This window comes from Solanum stenotomum, chromosome 4, assembly GCF_019186545.1.
Source record: "Solanum stenotomum isolate F172 chromosome 4, ASM1918654v1, whole genome shotgun sequence".
Taxonomy (NCBI): domain Eukaryota; kingdom Viridiplantae; phylum Streptophyta; class Magnoliopsida; order Solanales; family Solanaceae; genus Solanum; species Solanum stenotomum.
The window spans coordinates 46,379,986-46,406,957 of record NC_064285.1 but is presented as its reverse complement, the minus strand read 5'-3'; the positions used below and the strand labels follow the sequence as shown (position 1 = coordinate 46,406,957).

General features: G+C 36.3%; 2 protein-coding genes across 2 annotated transcripts in view; one reads left to right on the top strand and one right to left on the bottom strand.

Annotated features, from left to right (window-relative positions):
• LOC125861708 (fatty acid amide hydrolase-like) overlaps positions 1-26,972 on the top strand; it is a 334,554-nt gene that overhangs the window by 106,826 nt on the left and 200,756 nt on the right. The gene's annotated exons all lie outside the window — the stretch shown is intronic.
• On the bottom strand, positions 737-24,897 carry LOC125861707 (mediator of RNA polymerase II transcription subunit 25). Its single transcript, XM_049541558.1, has 15 exons — positions 24,710-24,897; positions 21,622-21,652; positions 21,296-21,359; positions 20,431-20,561; positions 18,796-19,002; positions 18,635-18,700; positions 17,200-17,410; positions 15,140-15,207; positions 14,239-15,060; positions 14,061-14,114; positions 13,807-13,835; positions 7,244-7,312; positions 7,032-7,116; positions 1,506-1,592; positions 737-1,387 (listed from the first exon to the last, which is right to left on the bottom strand). Exons 1-15 carry the CDS (start codon positions 24,802-24,804, stop codon positions 929-931), a joined length of 2,478 nt encoding a protein of 825 aa, XP_049397515.1. The 5' UTR covers positions 24,805-24,897; the 3' UTR covers positions 737-928.

The following is a 26,972-nucleotide window of genomic DNA, read 5'->3' as shown; positions in this document are numbered from 1 at the left end:
TTTCCCCCCACCATTAATCATTTGTTGCAAGTACAAACATACAAGTAACAAAACCATTTTACACAATCTCTCATTATATCCTTTTGCCTACTATTTACACCCTGACTCAACTTGATCAACACATCTCCAGAAAAGCTTTTCTTTTAGGTCCCGACAACTTGCCAACAGAAAAGTTGTTGCTTAAAGGCTTTATTGAAAGCTTTAAAAGAGTAGGAGAAAGCGATTTCCAATATTATAATATTTTGCATGACTAACGTCAGTATTGTCATTTTATATCAATAAGATTCAAGTTAGGAAATGTTCTTGTTCTTAGATGCTCATCAGGTTCTATAAAACGATGTCACGACTAGTTCCCACAGTTTGTTTGTTTTTTGGGTAAGGTAGTCTCCACTGTTTAATAGAACCCGTCTTTGTTTTACTAAAATAATTTGAAACATCAGGATAAACATCGAAAGGATGTTAGCGCTCTTGTATAGGAAGGATCATGTCCAAGGAGACATGCCTATACAACAAAAGTTAGTCTTAGCAAGCATGATGTAAGGGAAACACATTTTAGTAAGTCATACATGATGGTGAAAGCTAGTGAAGTGCTGTACCTATGACGTCAATAACTATAGTTGAACGAAAAACAAACACAAATCTGGTGTTGAACTATGATCAATAGCAAATAGGTTGGTGATCAAATATGCAATCATATGCTCTCAAACCCACACCCAGAAAATTCCTCCCTCTTCCCCTTTTATCTTGCCTTTACAGCCATGCTAACCTGATTCGAAGGAGCACAAGTAATTTCTATGCTAGAGCCTACAATGAATTTGAATACATCGAATTTCATTTGTAAGATATGCACCAAATGCATGGTTAACCTTTTGGAATCAACTGCCTGGTCTCACAGTTTGTATAATGGCTGTCTAGTTCTATGACATTTTCAATTCATAAACCCGCCTCCTGGTATGGTTGGCAGTCCTTGTGATGGAACTTGATTCTGAGACATTAGTTGTGACCTTGCAGGACCTTGCATGTAGGTTTGGTTCATCCCTGTGCCAACCATTGGTTGCTGCTGCTGTTGCTGCTGCATTTGCGGAATCTGCTGCTGCTGCTGCATTTGCGGGATCTGCTGCTGCTGCTGCTGCATTTGGTGAATCTGTTGTTGCTGCATTTGGGGAACCTGTGATTGTTGCAACGGAATCTGCTGTTGTTGCTGCAGTTGCATGAGAGGTTGCTGTTGTTGCTGTTGCTGCAGCTGTTGAAGGGGCTGCTGTTGTAGCTGCGTAAGATGCTGCTGTTGCTGTTGCTGTTGCTGCTGCAGCTGTGGATGTTGTGCTTGCAGCTGCTGCTGCTGTTGTTGCTGCTGACTTGGTATCTGTGGCTTAAACACCACCATATCCTGAAGACACAAAAATGGCATTACACTGAAGGCTTCATGCACAGTGAAACCATTCCTAAAATATTTTGTTAAATTGATCATCAATGAAGTGATCCTAAGAGTACATAACATTTCTTACCCCAGGAAAAAGCATTCCAATCAAGCGGCAGGCTTTATCAGAAACAGAGAGAAGCAGTGTCTGCGATGGAAGTTGTATTACTGCACACTGGACAATTTATGGAAAACCACAAGTTTAGTTCATCAAACCAGTTATAGAAAGAGAGCTGTTTCTGGAACAATTAACAAAAAACAGAACAAGATTGATGTAGATCTACAGAGCTGTATTACTAAATATAACCTGCCCCTCTCCAGATATACACACAGAGAAAGTAAATAAATAAATCAAGAAGAGGAAAGTGGGGAGTGAGATTGCACAATGCATTTTTGTCAACAGAAGGGTTAGAAAAGAACATGCAAGCCACCCGTGTAGATAGGTCTTCATGAGAATAATAATACAATTTCACCAAAAAAATTCCTGAGATGCATGTTAGTTCTGGTGCAGATTTCAATTGTACAATTAATTCAAGTTCTCATAATGGGTTTTTAATAAATTTGAAGTTGTAGAGATAGATGTTTTAAGCAGTTAAATCTATATGTTTTGCTTAAAGATGCGGAATAACCAACACATACGAATGCCATATTTTTTCCCCAAATAAAAAAGAGATTAAGTGGCCATAGAAATGTCATCTGAATCATCATTTCTCACAATGATGCAAAAACAAGACTGCTGTACTTGGTAAGATCTTCAGCAAGGTTATCACGTGTTCAGTAAAAAAAATTCACCCATCAACCAAACAGAAAGGGAAAAGTAGTTTTAACTTGTGTAGTAACTTGAGTTCAACTAACGTTTGCAGTAGACTCTCAAATTCTGTAGACAATACAAAATACCCACCTGACACTCTAATCATCTGCAGCTACCTGATGCGTCAAAACTCAAATAGTTCACTATTGATGCACTAGAATAAGCCTCATTTTTAAACCCACAGGAAAGGAAAAGAAAAAAACTGTGATTCATCTACTCCAAATAATGATAATAACAGCACAGTCCATGACAGGCCTAAACATAATTCACAGACAAATGCCAACTTCCACTTGATTTAATACCACAAGGTACCCTATTTCAATGTCTGAAACACCAATTAGTCAAAACAGCTACATTTACCTCAATAGCTATTCAATAAATCATATTGTTACTTCATAAGCCTGAAAACTGCAACTTTCAACTTGAGAACTTGATCTCTCCTACATTGGTCAAGAGAATGGCATGGTGTTTCTTTACATGGTTGTTAATGTATGTGATTATCTGATGCCCACTTTTATTTGCTTAATTCTCTTCAACCCCTCCGCATGTGCAGGCGTGATCATTTTCGTGGGCCAAACACGTGAAAATTCTTATTGACAGTGGGTGGCAGTGAGACTCTATTCAAGAACCTATGCTTGCTCATATACCATGTTGAAATATGTTTTTATGAGGTAAAATATTTAGGGGAGGTTTGGTAGCTGGTTAGAGTTATGCGGGGATTATTAGTTTATGTATAGAAGTTTACTTGATACTTCTTATTGGTAGCTGGTTAGAGTTATGCAGGGATTATTAGTTTATGTTTAAAAGTTTACTTGATACTTCTTACTTAGTACTTAGGACCCGTTTGGTAGGAGGTATTAATCAAAATAGTCCATGGATTAAAATTTAGTCTAACAAAAACATTGTTTGGTTACTTTATTTAACCTAATCCATGGATTAGTTATACCTCATACAAGTTCTTATTTTATCCCTAGAAAAGGGAGGGATAACTAATCTAAGGTTTAACAATCCTTGGATAAGACCCATAAATGACTAAACTATTCCCAAATCTTTTTTCCTATTTTTTTTTGTTTTTGTAATTTAATGTTCTTTTTTTTATTTATATGAGAATATTTATAAATATTCTTTTAAATTCACCAAATTCGTTCCATGTGATTTGATGATTTCACAAACTAATATTTTTTTCTTCGTGTTTGATTTGTTATATTGGGCTGATTTTTTTCTTTTTTTTTTTAAATGTAGTTCGTTGATTAACCACGTGAACTATTTGTTTTTTAAAAAAAAAAATAAGCTTCGTGTATTTGAACAATTTAAGTAGCCTTAAATCTATGTTAAGTTTAAGGTATATTTGACAAAAAAAAATTAGAAATATACCGTGCTATCAATGATGTCTATAGTGGCATATCACACCTCAAAAATAATAATAATAATTTTTTTTTATATTTTAGTATTTAACTTGACTAGTTAAATGAAATATAAAATCTCATAATAACTCAAGGATATAATAGGAAATAAACTTTTTCTAGAGTTTTAAACCAAACATAAGATTAGGTGGGAAACAATGACCCAAACACTTGATAAAAACTAATCCCTGCATTACTAAACCCTACATTACTAATCCATGCGTTAGTAATCCCTGCATTATGCATCTTTGTACCAAACGACCCCTTAATGTATTAACTTACAAATAATGATTGTCAACAAAACACTTTTTACCATTGAACGGTGGAATGTATTTGGTAATTCAGCTCCCCATCTCAAAAAACTAGCCATTAGAATTTGGGTTTAATGGCTAGTTCTACTGGATGTGAGTGTAACTAGAGTGTGTTCGAGCATATAAGTACTCATAGTGGTATACATCATATATATCCATTTCGCTACATAGTTAATCAATTAGACTAATTTACTAACATTAAAATAATCAATGCAACAGATCCATACAAAAAAAGGGAAAAGATTGGAGCCTCAAAGATTGACTGATCTAGTGTATGTTAAGTACAATCGTGCTTTAAAAGTTCGTTATGACTTGCGAGTGTCATTGATCCAATCTCATTGGATGACATTGATCATAGTAATGTGTGGTTGGTTGGGAAGATGGGTGTTAATGTGGAAGCAGAAGAAGAATTGGTGTTTGGAGGTGACAACTTGACTTGGGGTGATGTTTCAAGAATGTTGGACATTGAGGACGTGTTGATATATATCTCCATACTGCACTTTTATTTAGTGAAGCCCACACTAATAGTGTGTCTTATACTGTAACAGAGCTTTAGCGCTTCTCTCTTTTGACGACACTGCCGAGGACATGAGAAAATTGTTGGATATTCAGGGTAGGGTCACCCTCTGACAGACGATCTACTTCTGGATATTGTGTTCTAGTTGAGGAAATTTGGTGTCTTGGGAAAGTAATAAAAAAAATGTGGTTGGTAGATCTAGTGTAGAAACATAATATCGGGCTATGGATGTGGCAACAAGCTAACTTATATGGATCAAGCAACTACTGAAGGAGTTGAAATTTGGAAATACAAAAGGGGTGGAATTTGTGTGCAATAATGAAGTTGCAATTTACATTGTATCGAATCTAGTGTTTCACAAGAGGACCAAACACATACAGATTGATTTCATGCGATAAGTGATCAGCTTGCATATATATTCACCAAGTCCGTAGCCAATCCTAGAACAAGTTATATATCTAAGCAGCTTGGTACATATAATTTGCTTGCACCAACTTGAGGAATGTTAGAATCCTGGGAATATACTATAGCATGTGTAAATAGTAAGTAGCTAGATTTATTCCTATTATAATTAGATATTGATTTATATTGATTTCCTTTCCTTTTTTGGACATGTAAACTTAGCTATTTAAACTCAATAGCTTGTGAGGATAATGAAGCTGAGTTCCCTCTACAACTCTTGTTTTCTCACAACATTCTATGATACTTTGCTGGCTCATGAGAAAATTATGATTCTATCCAAGTTTTTGCCACAAGCACCTTGATTTTTTTTATTTATTTATTTTTTATGACAAGGGAAACCCGCAGCCGCTACCCTTTGGGTGCGCACAGGGTAAAACCCCCGCTCCTATGCAATAGCTCGCAAACCACATAGAAGAGGTAACCCACACTAGGCAAGCCCGGTGCGACGAGCTCAACCCAGAAGGCAAACCCCTTGCTTTCGCTGGCAAGGGGTTTCGAACGTGAGACCTCCAACATGAAAGCACCTTGATTTTTGTCTCTAAAACAACTCTTCAAGATTAACAATCTCCTTCGAGCCATTCATAAATGTTGTTTTTTCTACATTTTAGTCTGCACTGCTAGAGAGGAGATCCAACCTGTGACTATATGTCCCATTCTGGTGAGAATTTATTATTCTCATCTTACAATCCACCAAAGACCACCTTATTGCACTTTTAATATCTTCCTTAAACCTTTTTACTATGATACCATGTAGAAGTGTGCGACCATCTCATTAAAAATCTTAAACTTGTAGAGAGAGCAAATCTTTTATTTACGTAATTATGTCTTCAGCAATGGTTTTGAACAAGCTTACCTCATGACTTGACTATTGGGAATGACTTAGGTCCAAAATCCACAATTTTAATGGTATCAAAGACAAAGTCAACCCTATTCTTGGTTACCTAATGTTGAACCTCCACTTTATATTGTCCACGCTTCAAATGTTCAACCCTGGGTACACATGGGATGTAAAGTGTCTCAATTTCTTGAGAAGACTATTGTCTCCTTATATGGTAGTTTTGACAAGCCTTGCCTCATGAGTTAGGTTTTAGCAGGGGCGAATTTAAGAAGACTCAAGGGACGTCATGCGACAATGTTTCATCAGAAAATTTACTAAATATGTATATTTAGTGAAAGAAAAAACAGACATAAAGGATATATAATGTAAGGTGACACTCCTTAAACCAAAGTTGTAAGTTCAATTAGTTTGGTGCTGAAATTCCACAGGTCATGTGTGTGCTCAATCCTTCCTAGCCTCATTTTAATACATTTTTAATGGTTTCTTTCATTGACCTTTCTCACCAATCAAATTGATTAAAATAATTCATGAAATCCAATGAATAAAAGTTGTTTAGTGATTATTTGATGCTTTGTATAAGAAAATATTTGGTACAATTATTTTTAATGAGGTTATTTTGAATACATTTCAAAAAAAATAAAACTCATCGAAAAAAGGTTAAAAGAAAAAATTAATTTAAATCTTTTAAAAAGGTATAGTACTATATGTGAATTATATTTTATTTATATTTTATTCCTTTTTAAAATATGGTGTTACATTATTTACTTACCATTTCTCATTTAAAAAGCAGACACCACTGACGAAAATCCTGCGTACACCACTGAGTTTTAGGGTGAGTTAGGTCAAGTCCATTGTCTCTACGGAATCAATTATTCAAATTTAGAATTACTTGAAATAGTTGTTCAATCTATTATATTATTATTTCAAGAAACATGCCCATACACGGTGGAGATACATATGTGTATCAAAATAAGAGTATGCACCTCAAATCATTCACCATAATCAAGAACAGTAAACAATTGGTGACCTGCATGTGTGCAGTTGACATTGCTGCAAGATCGATGCAGTAAACAATTAAAAGAGCTACAATGAAATCTGGTTTTACTCTAGCTGCAGAAACTCGGTCTTTTAACTAAAGAACACTACCATAAACGAGAATAGAGCAGTTCAAATGGATGCAACAAAGATGCAGGCAACCTATAAAAGAACTACAATGAAAAGGGGTTAGTCTCTAGCTGCAGAAACTCAATCTTTAAAAGTAAGAACACTTACAAGCTTCTTTTCTTGCAGCTGACTAAGGAATCCATGCTGGTTCATTGCCCGAAAAACTAGAAAATCTGCCTTCCCAACATATTGTCTGATCCAAAACAAAGATGTAATTTTCAGAAAGCCGTAAATTGCACTGTGGACGACATAATAAGAATCTGTTTCTAATATGAAAAAGATCCACCAAGCAAAACTTTAGTTGATCTAAAATGAATTACTTGTTATTCATATGATCCTGGGAAATAAGGCGAACAATTTGCATTGTTGGAGGCCAATTTGCAGCAAGCCTGACAAAAACACAAAGGACAAATCAATTCTAAGTGTTGATACAGTTTAAAAAACACTGCATTATGGAAGTGAAAAGAAGACTAAAGATGCATAACAGAAGAACAAAAAGACAATTTTCCAGAAATGACATCATTTGCTTCAAATACATAAGAGCATCCTGGATATCATTCCTATGTAGCTTCCACAAATCAAAAGAAGAATCACATTTTGTTTAGGAACTTTTACATCGACTAAAGCCTCTTATAACTGAAAACTAAAATTATGAGTTAGATTCCTCCCACACATTTATAGGCTGCATAATGCCGAATTAGTTACCATAGAGAATTAGATTCCTTCCACACATTAATCCAACATAATGCAATCCGAGAAAGTACAACTTTCATCAAAGGAATCACAAGCATCCAACTAATGCTGCCAGCACACCCCAAAAGTTCGTAATATAGCTAAATCCTATTTTTCAAACACTTCAAGATTGGCTAGATCTCATCTGTCTATCCAACGCTAGAGTACATCTGAAAAGAACTCTATTTGCCTGCTACTTACTTCCATTCTTAAGTCTACCGGTGAAGCAATTTCTCATCCACTATGGTTGCATGCAATTAGTGCGGTAAAATGAGCCCATATTTTGGTAACCCGCCCATATTTTAATGGGTTCGGTCAGTGGCGGAGCCAAAAATTTCACCAAGGGTGTTCAACCTTTAAAGAGTCGATAAATAATTTTTTTAATGGAGTGGGTACACAACATTTTTTTTACCCATGAGTAGGTGCACAAAAATTTCTGTATTTTTTTTGTTTAAAAAGAGATTTGTATTAAAAAATACAGCAAGTAGGAATCGAACCCCAGACCTCCATGAAGTGAACGAGTGTGCCTACCGCTGGACCATCTGCTTTTGTTGTGTCAAAGAGTGTTCAATTAATAAATATCCAGATATTAGACTATATTTTGCCTATATACCCAATATAATTTTCCGACGAAGGGTGTTCATCTGACCACCCTTACTAGGCTGTAGCTCCGCCCCTGGGTTGGGTGAGTGATTTTTTACATGGGTAAAATATGGGTTGATACCCATATCAACCCTTAAAAATATGGGTAAACTATGGGTAAAATATGGGTAAAGTATGGATTAGTCAAATGGGTTAAGCTTCTAACTTTTATTCACTATAAATTCATGATGTCACTAAAAATATTGTAATTTCTCTTGCTTTTTATGCTCTTCTATAGAACTAATTATTTTTCACTAAAATTGAAAAGGTGAAGTCTTCAGCCCTCCAAAAATTTATATTTTAAATGTAATAATTATATTTTTTATTTGTTTAATTTTATATTGGATAATAAATAATAGTGTAAAATAAGCAAATCATGTATTAGTATTGACATAGCTTAAAGTGCATTAAGCATGTTTTAGTCCTAAAATGCAAATATTCATTTACTTTGAAATTAAAAATATTTTCCCCTTGTTATTACATAATTTTATTTTATATTGAAAAGTTATAGGATTTTTTTTTACTTTTATAATACAATAAAACTAAATGAAGCATTTTCAACATTTTTCATCTAAAAAAAGACTAAAATATTTTCAGTGTGTTGAATTCTTAAGTAAAGTACTATTTACACATGAAAATATGGGTAAATACGTGTAAACTAGTATTTTACCCAACCCATTTCTTACCCAATCCATTTTTACCCATATCAAATATGGGCGGGTTGAATTATTACACATTTTATGTTGACCCATTTTCAACCCGCCCAAATTTGACCCAACCCGCCCATTTGCCACCACTACATGCAATGATTGAGGAGATGTCTACTTTACACGCAAGTGGTATTTGGGAACCTGCCCCTCATCCTTCAGGAAATCTATTGTTGGCTATCGTTGGGTTTAGGTAGTCAAAGTTGGTCCAGACAGCCAAATTGATCGGCTAAGTCCCGCCTTCTTGCCAAAGGATATCATCAGATATGTGGCTTGATTGCGGTGATACTTTCTCTCATGTGGCTAAAATAGCATATGTCCACCTCTTTCTATCCATGATTGTTGTTCGCCATTGTCCAATTGATAAATTGGACATTAAGAATGTTTTTTCTCTATGGAGACATTGATGATGAAGTTTATATACAGCAACCACTTGGTTTTGTTGTTCAGGGGATGCCTAGTGGTAGTGTATGTCGATCGCACTGGTTACTCTATGGTTTGAAACAATCTCCTCAAGCCTGATTTGGTAAATGCAACATAGTTATTTAAGAACTTAGCATGACTCATAGTGAAGCTGATTGTTGTGTTTTATCAACATTCAACTTCAAGTTTGTATTTATTTAGTGGTTTATGGTGACAATATAGTTATTATTGACAATGATTGTGATGGTATCACTAGTCTAAACAACATCTCTTTGGGCTTTTCCAGACAAATAATTAGGGTAGATTGAAGTTATTTTCTAGGTATTGAGGTCTGTCAGCCTAGGTTAAGTATTGTTTTCTTTTTCTGATGACAAAAGAAACCCGCAACCGCTACCCTTTGGGTGCGCACCGAGTAAAACCCCTCACACATATGCAATAGCTTACAAACCACACAGGAGAGGTAATCCGCACTAGGCAGTCCCAGTGCGATGAGCTCGACCAAGAAGGCAAACCTCTTGTTTTTGCTAGCAAGGGGTTTCGAAGTTGCAACCTCTAACATAGAAGTCCCAAGCCCAAACCATTCCATTGGGTCATCCTGAAGGGTATTAGGTATTGCTATTTCTCAACAAAAATATGCTTCTGAGATTCTTGAAGAGACAAAAATGATGGGTTGTAAACCCCTAGGCACTCCTATGGATCTGAATGTTAAGCTTATGCTAGGACCCATTGACACTCGAGGCTCGAATCCATAAGCAGATCATTGGATACACCAACGTTGATTGGTAGGATCACCTTATGATAGACATTCTATGTCTGGTTATTGTATTTTAGTAGCAGGTAATTTAGTGCCTTGTTAAAGGAAGAAATAGAGTGTTGTTTCTCAATCTAGTCCAGAACATAATATCAAGCAATAAATATGACAACATGTGAGCTAATTTGGAGCAAGTGGTTGTTTGAAGGATTGAATTTGAAGAAGTATGGAAATTGAGTGGCATAATCAAGTGGTGCATCAAATTGGTGTCTCATGAGAGGACTAAACATATTGAGATAGATTGTAACTTCATCGGAGAAAAAACCTTTCAGGAGATACTGTTACAAAGTCTTTAAATTGAATGATCAGCTTGCATATATTTTCACCAAGTCCCTATCCCTCGTATTAGTTACATCTGTAACAAGCTCAGTGTAAATAACTTAAATCACCTGCTTGAGGAGGGTGTTACACAATCTCTGTATAAAATAGTATCTTGTGTCTCGCATTTATAGGGATATGGATTGTGTGTAAGTTGCTCAGACTCGAGTGTCCGATACGGGTGCGGATCTAAAGGTCAGATCCTTCATGATCTAATTTTTACGATTTGAGGATATGGATACGGGTGTGGGGATTTACCTAAAAATAATTAAAACATTCAAAAATAGAGTTATAAAACCTAAATTATGAGATATTATGTGAACTTGAAGAGAATTCTGGAAGGAGATCAAAGAAAAAGAGTGGCATAGAAATTTATATAAAAGGTATTCTATTAACTTCAATATCACCTTAGCTTTTGTATTGATTATAGAAATCATTTAAATTGTCCAGACTTTCCTCCTCGATTTTGGTCAAAGCACCCAAAATTGGTTGACCAAATCGGACACGGATCCCACATCCACACCCATGTCGTGTCGACATGGGTGCGGCACCAAAAGTGAAGAGTCCAAGCCACTTAGGATTGTGTAATCTATGGATACAAGTAAGGCTCAGTGTAAGACAATTAGTTAACACATCGTAATTGTATTTTTTCATGTCTTCACTTCTAGCGCACTCCATTCTTAAGATCATGTCCAATAATTCATGTTCTAAGCTTGTTACATTAACCTCAAAGGTTTTGCAAGCCTTTACCATAACCAGTTTTGTCCATTTTGATAAGGAAATTCTTCATAGAGTTTGAACTATTTGTTGATTAACAAAATTGTCACCATGCCATGGAAGAGAGTGTCATTGTAAGATTGAGATGAATAATCAAATCTTGAGCCATGTGTTGGTACTAAATCCATGATTTGTGGTGAAATTGAAGAAAAATTCAATTCATGAGGTAGTTCTCCTTCTCATCAACATTGCCGCTGCTTGGGAAAATGCTCCCCTCTGAGTCAGAAATCATCCGTGTAAGCTCCAGTGCATGGAGCTTAATGGATAGAGGGTCGAGTGTAATCCTTGGAGAAAGAGTGTCGGGTTTAGGAAGGCATGGGTCTTGGGCTATCAATTTAGCCTTCTAGATCTGCTTCTCCTTTTTTCTTCTTTTTAGGCCTGAAGTATAGAGAGTATAGTAGACCTGGTCCATTTTCTTTGAAGTAGGAGGCCAGTTCTCTATTTAATTCGTCCTGAAATATTATTTGTGATTTGAGGCCCCACCTCTTTAGCATGTGGCTTTTTTAAAAAGGCTAGTGGCACGTGTTGTAGATGTGGCCAGACCTCTCTAGGGATTTGACGTGTGCAAGGCTCAATACACAAACCCCTCCACTAATTGCAATACCTTTGTCGCTGCAATCTGCCTTCCAGACGGGACCCATTACTTTGTGTGGCCATCTGAAATTTCATAACTCCAATCTCTGTCAATCAATTCTAGCTTTACTCGAAACACTTCCAATTGATTTGTTGATACAAATTCTAAGAAAGTGAAGGTGGGTCTTCTTTTCGGTATCTTCATCAATGTCAACAAAGCCGCCACAGCACAAATCACCAATAACTTTAAAGGAACTTCCTGACCAAGCATGGACTAGAAATCCAAATACTTTTATCCATCTATAATCAGATTTTGAATCCGTCATAGCTAACCCTATAACCAGCAAACACAATTCCGGAGATAACCTTCTGCCATTCTAGTATCAGTCTTGCGCCTTGATTCTAAATGCTTCTTGACGAGAAGGCATTTTGAGAAAGAATTGATTATGCGCAATTGACGTCACCTACAGGCAGACAATCACCTTCCATCTGTTTAGAAACCATTTCTGAACAACTTTTTGATTTGGAGATATGTTGAAAGGATCATTAAATCTCCCAAATAGGCATTGGTAAGAAGATGGGCGTTATTTGCTTCAGCCTCTAGACTTATTTTGAATTTGTTTTGGACTGCTACAGCACCATTTGTCTCCATTGAAGGCCAAAGCTCTGGATTTACTACTTCAAAACAAATTACTGCCTGATTATGGGGTTTCCATTCGCTGGTTATTGTGGTCTCCATAGAAATCTCAGGATTTTGTCTGTAATGTCACACCATCCTCCATTGTCAATAATTTCTAGAATGATTACCAAATGATTTCCTGTCACCCAACCACACCTCAATTTGAACAAACCTACCATAACTATTAAGCTCTGATAAGGTTTGTATAGGTAGGCCTCTATCTTCCTACACCATCTACAGCAAAGACTATCCTTTCCCTGTGAAGCCTCTTTCAAAGCACCACTTACCCACCTCAAGTTTCTTTCGTAGATTCTGATCTTGCTAATGAACCTTCTGCTGCGCTTCTAAAGCAAAAACCATCTGACTCGATCTTTGCTAATGTCGATTAATTCAAATGACTTATCTCCGGCTGAGAATAGGCTCTCCCCTCCTTCATGGAGGAGAGAAACTCATCAAAAAAGGACCGAGTCCAATTAGAAAAGGTGTTTTTTGAAAATTAGCTCATTTCCCAGATGAGAAAAATTTGTAAAGGGAAATGTGTTATAGAATAATGTCTCAGTTGTAGAAAAAAAGAATTTTATAAAAGATAAATCTCTCACAAAACAAGTTTCTAAAACTTAATCAGGAATTCCTTGGTGTCTCTACCATTTACTGATCTTGCTATATTTGAGAGATCAAGTGTATCATGACAACAGAGTTCTTTAGGTGTAAAATAAAAGATCTTTTATCTCAAAAAAAAAGGTGTAAAATAAAAGATCTTGCAATTTGAAGATGGAAAAGACAGTAGCATAGCTAAACTTACACTATAAAATACAACTACCAAATCTCCTTACTACTTATGAAAGACAAAAATATAGTCCCTTCACAATCCAACAAGGAATGGGACCATTGCAACAACAACAGCATACCCACTAAAATCCCACAAGTGGGGTCAGGGGAAGGTAGAATGTACGGAAACCGTACCACTACCTCAAGGAGCTAGAGAGGATGTTTCCGAAAGACCCCCGGCTCAAGTGCAGCAAATCCAAGTACAAAGAAGAAGGAGACAATAAAGAAAATATAGCAAGTAACAAGGAAACAGTGCAAAGTCTACCAGAAGGGAGCATAACAACAACAAAACAGTGCGATAATTGAAACACAATAAACATCATAGTAGGATTGTTTATTGTAAGTGGCATTGTGAAATCACTAAATCAAGCATTTATGAAAATGAAAACTTACGATTCAGAAGCTGAGGCGCTCCTATACCCCTGCCACAAGAAATTAGATCACGAGATTTTGTACAGTCAGTAGAGATCCAGCAAACAATTTTACAACATGAAGAGATAATAAGGCAATACTTCATGTCTCGACACAAAAGCTGGATTGCCTTCTTTAAGGCACTATCACTTAATGATAACCATTAGAAAAAGATCAAAAAACACAAAAGAACTTGTAATCACTAGAAATTCCGATAAGACAAGTTATAAGCATACCTCTAATCTGGTAATAAATACAGGTTGGCCCTGTCTCTGACCAGATAAGTTTCCCTGCAACATTTTCATTACAAATTATCAGGAGTACTTCATTCACATCATACAGAAATGTAGCTTCCTGTAGGTAGTTTCTAAAAGAAAACAAGATATGGGAAAACATGAACACGATCGGTCTTACCTCCCAAACTTTGACATATTTTGATTGAGCTGATGGCAATGCAGCAGATGTTTGCTGTTGAGATAGAGGCATGTTAGCTGATGTGCTGTTCACACCAACTGGTTGCATGCCTGGTTGTCCTTGTTGAGACATCCCTGGAGTAGGCATCATTGTGCCAGTTCCGGAAGGCAAACCAGTTGCACCCAGCCCAGTCAGCATATTCTGGTTCATCCCTGTCCCACTTGGCATCATTTGTGTGCCTGGTAGATTACCTTGGCTCATTCCAGGAACTGTTTGACCAGTCATACTAACACCTCCTTGGTTATTATTCAAAGGCTGTGAATTGCTAATGTTTGAATTCCCAGACATACTGGGAGCAGTTGAAGTGAATGAAGAAGGAGCTGAGTTTTGCGTATTCTGTGCACTTCCTGCTAGTGGAACAGCCCCAGTCATTGTTGTCACACCTGATTGCCCAGATGATAATACAGCTTGAGAAGCAGGGACGGAAGATGCCATTCCACTAGATATCATACTTGAAAGCATAGGGGTGCCACCCATAGATTGCAGTCCTATAGAAGTTCCCCCGCCTAGAACTTGGTGTGCCTGAGCAACACCGTTCAAGATTTTGACATTTGCTGCTGCAGCAGCAACCGGACGTAAGGACTGAGTCATACCACTGACTATGGGTTTCATCTCCTGAACATTCTCAGTATGTGATGCCATCTCCTGAGAAACAGAAAGAGGAGAAGAAGCTTGCAAGCTTGGAACCGGTTGAAGAGCAGGACGAACAGACGGAATATGTGAAAATGCAGGTCCAGTCATGGAGGTCACAGTGTTGGGCTCCTGAAAACAAATGTTATAATATCATAGCATCTATGAAATATCTGTGTAGCAAGCAGGAGTACAAGTTGTTGAATCTTACAATTTTTACAGTTGCAGGAGGAATATTTCCAGCGGAAATTGGTGGTCGACTCATAACAGATACATTTGCTGAGAGGTAAATAGAAAAGAAAATCAGTATCCCTCCAACAATATAATTGCAGAGTAATCTATATATCCCAGCATACTCTATATTAGAATACAATAATACACAAGAGTATCTTTTAAAATGTGGAATAAGATTATTGAATAATTTCATTCATATCTTTCTATGTCATGTACATGGCTTTATATATACATAAAGGATTGTGGAATAGAATCACCTAAATCTTTACATTAAGAGAAAGAATCAGAGATATGATATTCTAAATTACCACAATTATACTAAGATCTTAGAGGATCATATCTTGATATGAAGAATATCTTCTCATCTTAGAGGATCACATCTTTGATGACAAGAATATCGTCTTGGAAATCCTCTATCAGCCAACATAAAACATTGATCCAATAATTTTTTTGGACTTGTATTAACTAAAACTGTAATTTTAGAGAGTTCTCAACATTATGTAACATAATTAATCCTCAGATAAGATAAAAAGATGTATAAATGTAAAAGATGCCAAAAGTATCATCACCATGTGGCCACATTCACACCTCAACCAAATTAGGGAAGACTAGGTGAGGGATAAATTGCAAATTTTAGCAATAGACAGTAGACACTACAGCTGAATTATGAGTTGAACAGTTCAGCAATTAGTTGTCTATCCAACTGATCGTGCTTGAACTCCAAAAATTGAAACAAATTACACATGAAAAAGGTTACACAGAACGAAATTGCACAGTAGAGTGAAACCATTCCCAACATATATCAGGATGAATAAAGTTCAAATAGTGGTTTTACTTGTTTTTCTATGGGTTAAATGTTTTGTCTATTCAACAGCTTGACCCTGCCAACTTCAAAATAAAGCGGGGGATATTATGGTTAGTTTCCTTTATTGCACATTTGGACTTTGTTAGTTTTTAGGTATACTTTCACAGTATTGTAAAGTGTTCCACACTGGACAAGTACAAATATCCTCATTGTGAAGTCTGTTTATAAAGGAATAGAAGTGTGAGAAACTAAAGTCAGGCAACTTTTTCCCCCATGTTCTTTGGTATTAGCGTGAAAACTATTTACTGTGCAACATACAGCGACTTCAGCGAGAGAGAAACCGTCATCCTGCAGTTATTTCTGGTGACAGCAAAGTTGTATGCTTCAAAACTATTTTTCATCGGTGTTGTGCACAGTGCAATACCAACACCACCACAAGTCCATCGGCGTATGATGACCTAGTCCCAGCAAACCGAACAGGCAAAGACCATTACACGCGCGGGTGACAGACCAGAGAATTCCAGCGAGATCAAGCCATATGTTGGTGCCTGTGAGGTTTTTTGGCCATCCTCCAATGATGCACTTTCTTCTGTGATGTTCGTCAGGTCACTCTGGCCACCAGAACACCACCTTCAAGCAAACAGCTTCAATTACTGGCGACTCCCAGACTTCCTTCTTTTATCCTTGTGGTCACCTAGCCTGTATGAGTCCATCTCATGCAGTGTTTTTGAAAGCAAGACGCAAAAAAAAGCGAGACCAAAACACTAGTGGTCAATGAAGTGGGTTGAGAACCATGAGGTCTCAGGTTCAAAAATCCAGAAGAAATAAGAACACTGTTTACGTGCTGATTACAAAAGAGATATTGTTAGCCCTATTCAAAAGTCCTATGCTAGGGATGGGAGCTAACAAAATCCAAAAGAGACTCAGGGAGCTAACAGGGTATAGACTGCTCCAACTACTTAAAGCAATTAAACATTGAACTTTTAGGGAGAGCAAGGAGTTGCTAAATCATCAAAACACCTTCGGTTCCTTTTCCTTTCGTGTTCTATTTCTCACTAACTTATCTTTTGGTGTGTATTCCTATATTTCTATTCACAAAATTACACTGCCAAAATGGAAGAGCAAAGAAAGAGCACACAAATGAGTAAGGTAATATCAGGCTGAGCAAACGCTCCTACAGAGTCAGTATATGATAAAGGTGGAAAATAAGATTTTTTAAAAATTACACAAACCTGCTGAATTAGAAATTGATTGTGTGCCAGAAACTGGAAGAACAGAAGACACATCCATCTTGACAGGGCTGTGATTTGACGCCAAATTGGTCATTCCAGAGCGACTGAAAGCAGCACGAGCCTCGATGAAGTTTTCGGATATCAAAACAAGAAAGTTTGGATTCTTAGCAGTATCAATGGGCGGGTCAGCTGCTCGTGGATTGTGTTTTCCCTGTATCCGGCAAAGTTCACACTTAGTTCCATTTTTAAAAAAATTCTCAAAGAAAAAAGACTAGCAGGATAACAGTGTGAGCAGAGTGAGGAAGATTATAAGGTCCTCTTCCTTTCATGGAAGACAGACCTACTGTCAAGAATCATGAAATAATAGAATGAAGACAAGTATCATAGAGGATTCCAAGGCAATTTTAAACGATAAATACTTTATCCACAATGCCTTAAAAGGTTGATCATATCTAAGCACTTATGAAGGCTAAATGATTCTGCACCACTATTTGATGTTGCATACTCTCAAACTGGGACTCCTAAAATGAAAAAGAGACAAGTTAATGGAGGATGTCACTATGGAGCTCATGGATATTCTTACTTCTGATGAACAAGCATAGAGTTTGAAACAAATGGAACTATAAAGTCCACTTGCATCGCCTTTCTCTACTTAAAACTAAGTGATAATGTCATGTGGTTCCATCATAAAGTCATATTTTTTAACTAGTGAAATATTATCCATGACGTAAGTATTGAAGGAGTGAGAAGTTCTCCAAAGATTACTCCATTAATGACACTCCAAGAATATATAATATGTCGTACACAAATCATGTATAATCATGTTGAAAATATATGGCACTTTGGCCTAACTCAACGTCAAAAGCTAGACATGAGGGGAGGATTGCCCAAATCCATATAAGCATATTACTAGTCCATTCCCTAACCAATGTGGGACTCTAACCCACTCTAACTCTCCCCCTTCACACCCAGACCCAAATGGAGCATGGACCCAAAGCCCAAACGAGGATTGACCTGGCTCTTATACCATGTGAAAAATAAAGGAGAAAAATATTATTGAATGACGTATCTACATTATTACATTGAGCCCTATTTATAGACCCTACATTGCAATCCTTAACCAAGTAGGATTCTATATACTATTCTTATTCCTATTCTAATTCTAACACGTGTAACTTGCCCCAATCCTAAGCATAGAATCATGATAAATGAGTCACAAAGTCGGCAACTTTCTGGTTCAAGAGAGAGTAATAATATTGTTTCTGTCGAGGTCAGACAAAGCATGCAGGAAGTCAATCAGCAACTAGGAGAAATTGAAGACAGTAAATATTGTAGGTCTCAGGAACAAAGAAGACTGAAGTTTCAACATAATACAAACAGTCTTTAAACCTAATAAACAAAAAGGAAAGAAATCAATGAAGTTGGCCTCAGTTACCGCATCATATATTGCTCTTAGTTTTGGAAGCTTTTTTGGGCATAGAACTGACAGGGAAATGGAACACTGCAACGGAAAGAGAAACTTGTCAGCAAAGGATGAAGCAGAATACGTGAGGGGAACGCCAGGATTTTAAAAAGTAAAAGGCCTTAGATCAGTACCTGAGGGAATGTCTTTGCAACTGTCTCAGCATCAGATAGTCGACTATCTGTTTGTGCTTCAATATTTTCGTTCTGCTCCAGTTTCTGCATCTGTGGTCGATAAACTGGTGTAGGCAACGGATAAGGGTTGCTTCCAGAAATAAGTATGCAATGTTTTTTCCCTTCCATGTTTTGTTGACTTTGGTTACCATTTTGTACAGAAAACATCTGAAGGAAGCATCAGTTTAGTTACATATATATGTTAATAAATTGACAGGCTCCTCTTCTCCATGGAGTTGGATGAAGAGTTTAAATACATAAAGTTATCTCTTGGAAGAATTGAAAACAAAAAGTCAGCACTGATAAAGAAAGCACGAATTGGATAGAATCATAGAGGAAAGAGAATTGGGGAAGGAAGAACATTGAAGAGGCTAGTATTACAAGGGAGCTAGAGGAAATAGCAAGATATGCGGAAATCTCATGGACAAAGGTCTAGGTAAATCTAATTGAAACATGGTGATAGCAATCTCAAGTTCGTTTAAAAGAAGGTCAATGCACCTAGAAGATACCACCTATTGAGAGACTCAAAGTGGAATGAACAACGAAGAAGAGCCCAAAGAGATAAATCAGAGACAACCTGGCAAGGGGTGGTGAAAAGATGTGAAAAGAGGTTAATGTTGGAAGAGACAATATCTATTCATGGGGATTGTTTGATACTAATTAAAAGTGTTTAAACCTGAATCTTCCATATGTTATTTTTGTATTCCCTATGCCAATCAAAGTGGTAAAAAGCTGATAAAAAAAATTGATGAGACTTCTTGTGGAAAGGAATAAGAAAAAGACAGAAAAGTGATTTGTGTGTGTGTTATGATTTACACTGGAATTTTAATCGGGGGTGTATATTGCTAGTGGAGACTAGGGAAGGAAGGAGTGTAGGGGGGAAAGGAAGACGATAGGGAAAGTAAAGTGTGAGTTAAGAAATTTTGAAGGAAGAAATTCTTGCAGAAAAAATGGTGTCGAAGTCGATAACGAATTGAGTGAAGAGAATTCAAAATGGTGAAAAACAAAAATAAGATGAAACATATGAAAGGATGATAATAACCCTGGACTAGTGAACGAATTTGGAAGCAAAATTTGAACCGGCTCACTATTAAGTTTGGGTTGAACCGTGAGGAAACATCTGGATCAAAGGTCCATAGCATTTTCTCCAAGCTATGAATACTCTAGACCAATGGACTTTGTAATGCAGCGACAATGCCTGAAAAAGACATGGCATGGCAATGTTTGATGGAGCTCTGAGAGCCCACTTAAATGGAGGAAAATTAAGGGGAAAGGGACAGGGGAGTAACGTGAGGCCCAAGAGAGAGTCAAAACTCGATGGACTTGCATCCTCTAGAAGCGAGGAAGGCAGACAACTTTAGTTAGGCAACTAGAGAGGGTTGCGTACATTATTATTTCAAAAAGAGCTTTAAGTGTAACTTAGTGAGCTATCTACAGAATTGGTGGCTATTAACCAAAACGTTATTCATATTATTCTCTGTCTAGCACATATCACATGTGATTCATAAAGGTCATTTCGGTTATTGATATTATCACATGACAACAATAGAGATGCAAAGTTCATTTTTTAAACAACTTAAAATCAATGAAACGCACCACTAATGCTTCAGCAAGTCCTTCGGCAACTGCAGCGTCATTGAAACCACCTCCTAAAAAGGGTATAGCTGAAAGCCACTGCAAAAAGGTATCTATGTCTCTTGTCCAGCCACTCCGCTGAACCAGGCAAGCTGCATAAAAGATAGTAGTACAGAAGAAGAACAGGAAATAAAATTGTCAAGCAAAAAGAAAAAGAGAAAATATGTGTCTTGACAAAGAAAGAGTAGTGAGAGACAGACTTGAAAAACAAGAATTCTTTTTTGACACAAGATCAAAATTGAATAATCCCCTTCAAAGTTTTGTGTTTCTGTGGCCACAATTTGTTTTTTCATTTTTCATTTTTCCTTATTTGGGGAAGAGAGTAGGGAGGGAATATCACTGAAATTACAACAGACCATCAAATCCACTAGAATATCACTGAAATAAATCAATTTGAAAGTTAAGAAATTGAAGTTGACTGTAAGCCGTTATCAAGAGGATCTATCAATCCTATGCGCATTTATAGACTCATGAAAGTCAGATAAAAAAATAATTCATAAATCATGGATCAAGGGAGTCGCAATTAAGTTATCTAAACTCTATGCTGAATAGATAGATTTAGCATGTAAGAATCACATTATTAGATAATTTCCACATCAAGGAGATTGTACAAACCACCTAAAAAACAGTCCTTAAATCGTGGAATGATGCAGATTTCATCTGGACATACCATAATACCAGTACTGAAATTTTTGTTTCCCCTGGTTGAGATTTCAGACTGGGATAGAAAATGGTTTTAAGTGCATGACTCAACAAGCTCTCATGCTTGAAATTGCAATTAAATCAGCAAACAGAACCAGAAATTCAGAACAAGAAAAATACAAACCACTATAAGAACCATGTGTATTAAACATGACCAAGGAGACCTCCACATCGGCTGCAGATGATTTCTGGAATTTCAAAATGGAAGGTAAAATTAGCCTAGCTAGTAGAAGAACTTACAATTAATTGCTTTCAACTCAGATAGCATGGAATACTGTTTTCTTTTTCATCAGCAATATGGAATGTAATGGGACATGCTTATTTGAGTTATAAACTACGTTGTTCATGATGAATATTGAGATATTAAATTTACTCATACAAAATTGCCATCACATAAATACTAGAGAAGAATAACCAGTTTACAAAATGAGCCATTTAGAATATGCGAACCTGTGAAGTTGAGTCCACTCCAAAAAAGCACCTGCACAAATTACGAAAAGGCTATTACTCAGTAAACTTTATCTTGAATACTACTTGCGGGGTTTAATATGACCAACTTACAGAACAGGAGATCGATAAATTAACAACAGCTTCAATACATATTAGGTTACATATATACAATATATCAACCAACTATTAGGGGAAACAGAAAGCACTTTAATTTTCTTTGTGTGGTGGCTGCAGGAGTGATGCTATCGATTAGGGCTTTAAAGTTCCATAAGGAGGTATCAGAGGGATCTAAACCAAAACTCTTCCAGGAAAAAAATTGAAAATAAGAATATCAAAGAAGAATGAAATGGATGACCAGTTAAAAGCGTCCAATCATCATATAAAGTTTTTAAGACAATCTTATTTCATTGAAAGGATGGAACAACCATGAACAAGCTCCATAACAACACATTGGCAAATGAAAAAATTTCTGCATGTGTTGATTCAAATACTAAACAAACATCAAATTTTAGAAGAACCACACGGCAGAGGTTTCTGCATCAGCCATTCAATCCAAAGAAAACTCCCCAACTGATTCAGCTAAAAGCTCAGAAAGCCAAACAAAAATAAATAGCCATGGTAAAGCTAGATAAAAGGAAGAGCTGAGTAGGTGAAGGAGGATGAATTCTCAGTCATTTGCTCAACAACACATGTGTTTTTGCTTGCATATGTGCGGCTCAGCATATTTGAGAAGAAACCCGAACTGATATCAATTCAAAATTGGATGATCTCACCTTTCAGAAATACCAGTACAAGAAAGAACTAAGAAGCATCTCAAATGAAGAAACCTAACTGCAAATTGATAGAAATCTATAATTAAGTAGACCAGCAATAGAAGGTCAGAAAGCAGGTCTAATTATCCCTCTCAGTGGTTGACAAGAATTGTTAGCCAAAAGAAACCCGCTAATGTACCTTCCATGTCTATAATAATTTTTTACCCTTGAACATGTTCTTCTCATTAGCATCCTGAGCTTGCCCCTAGAGGGGAAACATTTACATGACCTCGAGTGGCATATAATCAACCTTGTCATGGACAGGGTTATATATAGTTAATAACCAAAATGAGTTGCATCCACACCATATGGATAGAGGATTTTCCCTGGTAGTCTTGGAAAGACTATACTCACATTTAAACATGGCTGTATATTAAAAACATCTTAATAAATCCTTCATTCGAATTGTGCCCAAATTTTCAAATTTAGATATACATTTAAGATTTCTCAATAGTTAATCTTAAGTTTTAAAATTAAAATCTGCATTTAATACTTCTCCAGAGTTTATATATCTCACTAAGAATGGAATGTAGTGAGCCGGCAAGTCAACTAACAGGAGACTAACAGTCTAAGAAATTGTGGGTCTCAATAAGTTTATTGGATTGAGAAAAATATGCCAGAAAGATAACTGTAATGCATGCATAAATAGTTGGCAAAGCAATAATGTCTTAAGCAGCATAATTCAATTAACTTGGCTTCTTTTAGTTTCCTTCAACCCAAGAACAGAAGTAATATAATTGGAAGTCGTTTATCCAGTTTGTACTCCAAAAAGCCTATTTCTAAACTACTTTTATCGCTGAAATGCCTCTTCTGAAAGAGCATTAACCTTGTTTACTTATCTTTTCATAGAAATAGCTCCATCCATGCAGAAGATTAAAATACACTGTTGATTCCAAGCTCCGCAGACTTAATTAACGCGCGACTAAAAAGTTAGAGAAAAAGGTGAGCAACATTTTTGTATTAAATGATCATATTTCCCTTATTCATGCTTCTCTGCATACCTAAGGGCTTGGTCTATTTAATTTTTGCTAGAATAAGGGGGGAAATTTGTCGGTCTAAATAATTCACCATCATCGCATTTGCGTTGCCTATAGGTTTCACTTTGACTATCTTCTCCTACATTTTGACTTTGAGGGGTAAAATGTATATATTTTGTTTTCTTGATGTCACATTTAGGTTGTTTAACATCCTCATTGTCTATTGTTGCAGTATTACGTCTCTTTTAAAGAATGTAGATGAGCAAGACTATGGTGCCACTATAAATTCAAAATAAACACAATAAATATAAATCAGTTAAGTAGTCAAAGTGGAGAGATAGAAGAGAGTAACCAAATTACTGAAAAACAAAGATCACAGCTGTTGAAACTTGGAAAGAAAGATCACTGATTGAGAGCCTTAAGAATTGAAATATGAGAGAGATACGAGATGATGAAGGTTGCAAGAGAATTCATGGAGAAATAGTAATTGTGTGAACAAGAAATAGTAAGTAAGGTTTACGTTATATAGTTTTAGGCTATGTTGCTTGGACTCTTCAAAAATGTCATAGTTGGATGTCGGATCCTTCAAAAGTAGCGCATTTTTGGAGGATCCGACAAGGGTGAAGCAACATTTTTGGAGATTCCGAGCAACTTAGGTTTAGGGTTTGAGAGAACCATGTAAACAAAAGATCTTATAAGAAGGGAGGGGTGGGTAAAGTGCAACAGTTGGAAATTCCAATCATTGCAAACAACTGCGAGTTCTTTAACCGCCTCCCTTCAGGAATTAGACTTTTTGTAAGCCATTCATTCTTATTTTCTTTTTTCAAAGTTAAACTTCGGTATCAAGGCTTCAAAAGTACCCCAAATTAGTTCAGAGAAACTCAAATGCTATGTGCACATGATTATCACATAGAGAAATAGTATTTCCCGAGAATAGCATTTTCTCAATGATTTACTAGCATTGGAATGCAGGATTTTTTGTAAGAGATGTTTACAAAATTGAATAAATAAACAACTCATTTTTTATAATTAAAACATAATTGAAGTAGATTATTACAACTCAATGTATTCATAATAGAGGAGTCTGAATCTCCGGTCAGCTGAGGTCAGGAGTTAAATTCCATTAGTTTGGTGAGTTTTTAATTCCCATCCTAAACTAGGGAAAGATAAACCGGCCGACGATACAACAATTTATCCAAATAACGAAAATTAATGGCAGAATTCTGGATGAAATACTGAAACAAAAATGGTAACAAGTAGAAAAAACAAAACTGAATTTTAGTGTATGAAAATGAGTACCTGATAATTTTATCAAGGTAATCGGAAACGATGGTTTTCCAGTAAGGGCCCAACGCAGCGGTGCCTTCAACGGCGACGATCAGTTTGTCCACCATCTCTGCTTTAACCAACTGCTTGATTTTCCCTTTCCACGTCCAACCTTGTTTCGTTTATTCTTTTCTTTTCTTAAAAATTACTCTCTAACAATAATAATGTTGTGCAGCAGCCCAAGACTACAAAATGTTGACTTATAAATAGTATATCTAGGGTTTTTTTTTATTTACCTAATATTTATCATTTATATATGGAAAATAAATAAATTCTCAATAAGAATTAACACACCAAAAAAAATATGGTAAATATTGTATTATGGTAAGTCACTGTCTTAAAAGCAACTTTCATTGCAAATCGTTGTGATCGTTTCTTCCAAGGTTATACAATTACTTCTAAACACGTATATTCGTAATTGGAAGTTAGGACTTTACATAAAAAAAAAATACTCTAAAAAAAAACTAAATAAGAATAGAAGAGGACTCTCAGTGGTTTTTGTTCACAAATGAAGTTGTTTAAGTAGATGATGAATTTCGGAAAATGTCAAGTCTCAGATGATAACCTACGGACTGACAGGATGGTTTGTAGAATGGTCTACGATTCAAAGAGAGGAACCGTAGGAGTGTTCTAAAATAATTGAGGAACTTTGGGTTCTATGAGAGGGTCCTACGGACCGTAGGAAGGAGCTAGTTTGTAAAAGTTGACCCCAAATCTCAGTCGTCAATACTTGATCTACGGTTGACCAGTATGAACTGTAGAAGTTTCTATGATCTGTAGGTGGCACCCATAGAGTCGACCCCACGATTTTTAGTAGGGGTATTCTAGTGTTTTCCAACCCCTTCTAAGATTAAACCCCAACATTTTTACCTCTAATTAAGGGTTAAACATTGTTGATCAACTCTTTTACGTTCATTAGCACTCCTAAGACTTAGAGTAATCATCCAAGATGAGAAAGGTAGGGTTTTCAAGCATCTTCTTCAATTCTTCGAGTTTCTTCAAGAAAAGTGTTCTTCCATGTATGTAAGGCTATTCATAGTGATAGACTGAGTTCATCCTCATGCCCTACATCTAAATTCAGTCAGTAAGAGTCTAATCTAGGGTTATACCCTTAGTTTCGAGAATTCTTGATATGAATTATGTTATCAATTCCAAGTTCTAAATTCTTGATTTTGAGTTGCAATATATTATGCATCGAGATCTTTGAGTTGTTTTCCATGTTTATATTCCCACTTGAACCCTATGATGAGTGGTAGATTTTCACTCATTTGAGGTCTTTTTAGTTCAACAATTAGTGTCCTCGATGCATGTTTATGTCCTGTCCTGATGATATTTTGAGGTTTTTCAGGTATGAAGGATAAAGGATAAGGCAATGATGAATACATGAAAAAGAGGCCAAAAATATTGTAAGGAGTACAAACTCCCAACTGGTAGTCGCCTAACCAAAACGGTGGATCGCCTAATTGGTTTGACCTCACCCAAGTTGACAGTGTGCAATTGTAAATATTTAAGGCAGGTCGGCAGACTAAAGACGAAAAGGCAATTCGCCGAAGTTAAATGGGCGAACTAGAAGTCCATCACCAAAGGTAAAAGAATTCTGAGCAAAAATGAAAGTTGAAAGGGTGAACAAGGTGATAATCGGTGATCCATCGAATGTGAAAAACTGACTCGATCGAGTTCACCAATTGAGGTTTAAACACCTGAAGCTTGAAACAAAAGAAACGCAAGCTAAAGAGAAAATGGCGATCTGCCAAATGAGTTAAGTGAGCCCTACTAACGTCACCAAATGAGTCATGTATGGAATCTTGGGGTAATTTTGGGGAAACTATAAATAACCCACAGGAGAGAGAAAATATAGGAAGTTTTGGGGGAGGCTAGTGGAATGTTGAGATAAACTTTTCCCTAATTTCATAGTTTAATTTTGATATTGAGAAATACTTTTTTTCTTAGTTTTTTGGGTTTTTCAAACACTCTTGTAATTAACAATTGAGGATTGAAATAGAAGTGGTTGTTGAAGATTATTTCTTAATTTCCAACACATTAATGGCTGATAACATCATAAGTATAATTTCTTTGTTTTTTATGATGTGTGACTAAAATCCCAACTCTAGGGGTGTGATTATGGGGTTGGGTGTTGACTTAATGTAGTGGGTCTTATTTTATGTTGTGTTTTATTATTGTTCATCTATGAATTTAGGTTATTTAGCATGAGATTAAATTCATGGGTTAAGGTTGC

Excerpts from the sequence above, each read along its gene's own strand:
- LOC125861707 (XM_049541558.1), bottom strand. The coding sequence starts at position 24,804 with ATGGTGGACAAACTGATCGTCGCCGTTGAAGGCACCGCTGCGTTGGGC. Across the intron at positions 19,003-20,430 it reads GACTTGCTGAAGCATTAGTG|ATGTTTTCTGTACAAAATGG; the intron begins GTGCGTTTCATT and ends TGCTTCCTTCAG. Across the intron at positions 18,701-18,795 it reads TTGCAAAGACATTCCCTCAG|TGTTCCATTTCCCTGTCAGT; the intron begins GTACTGATCTAA and ends TTTCCGTTGCAG.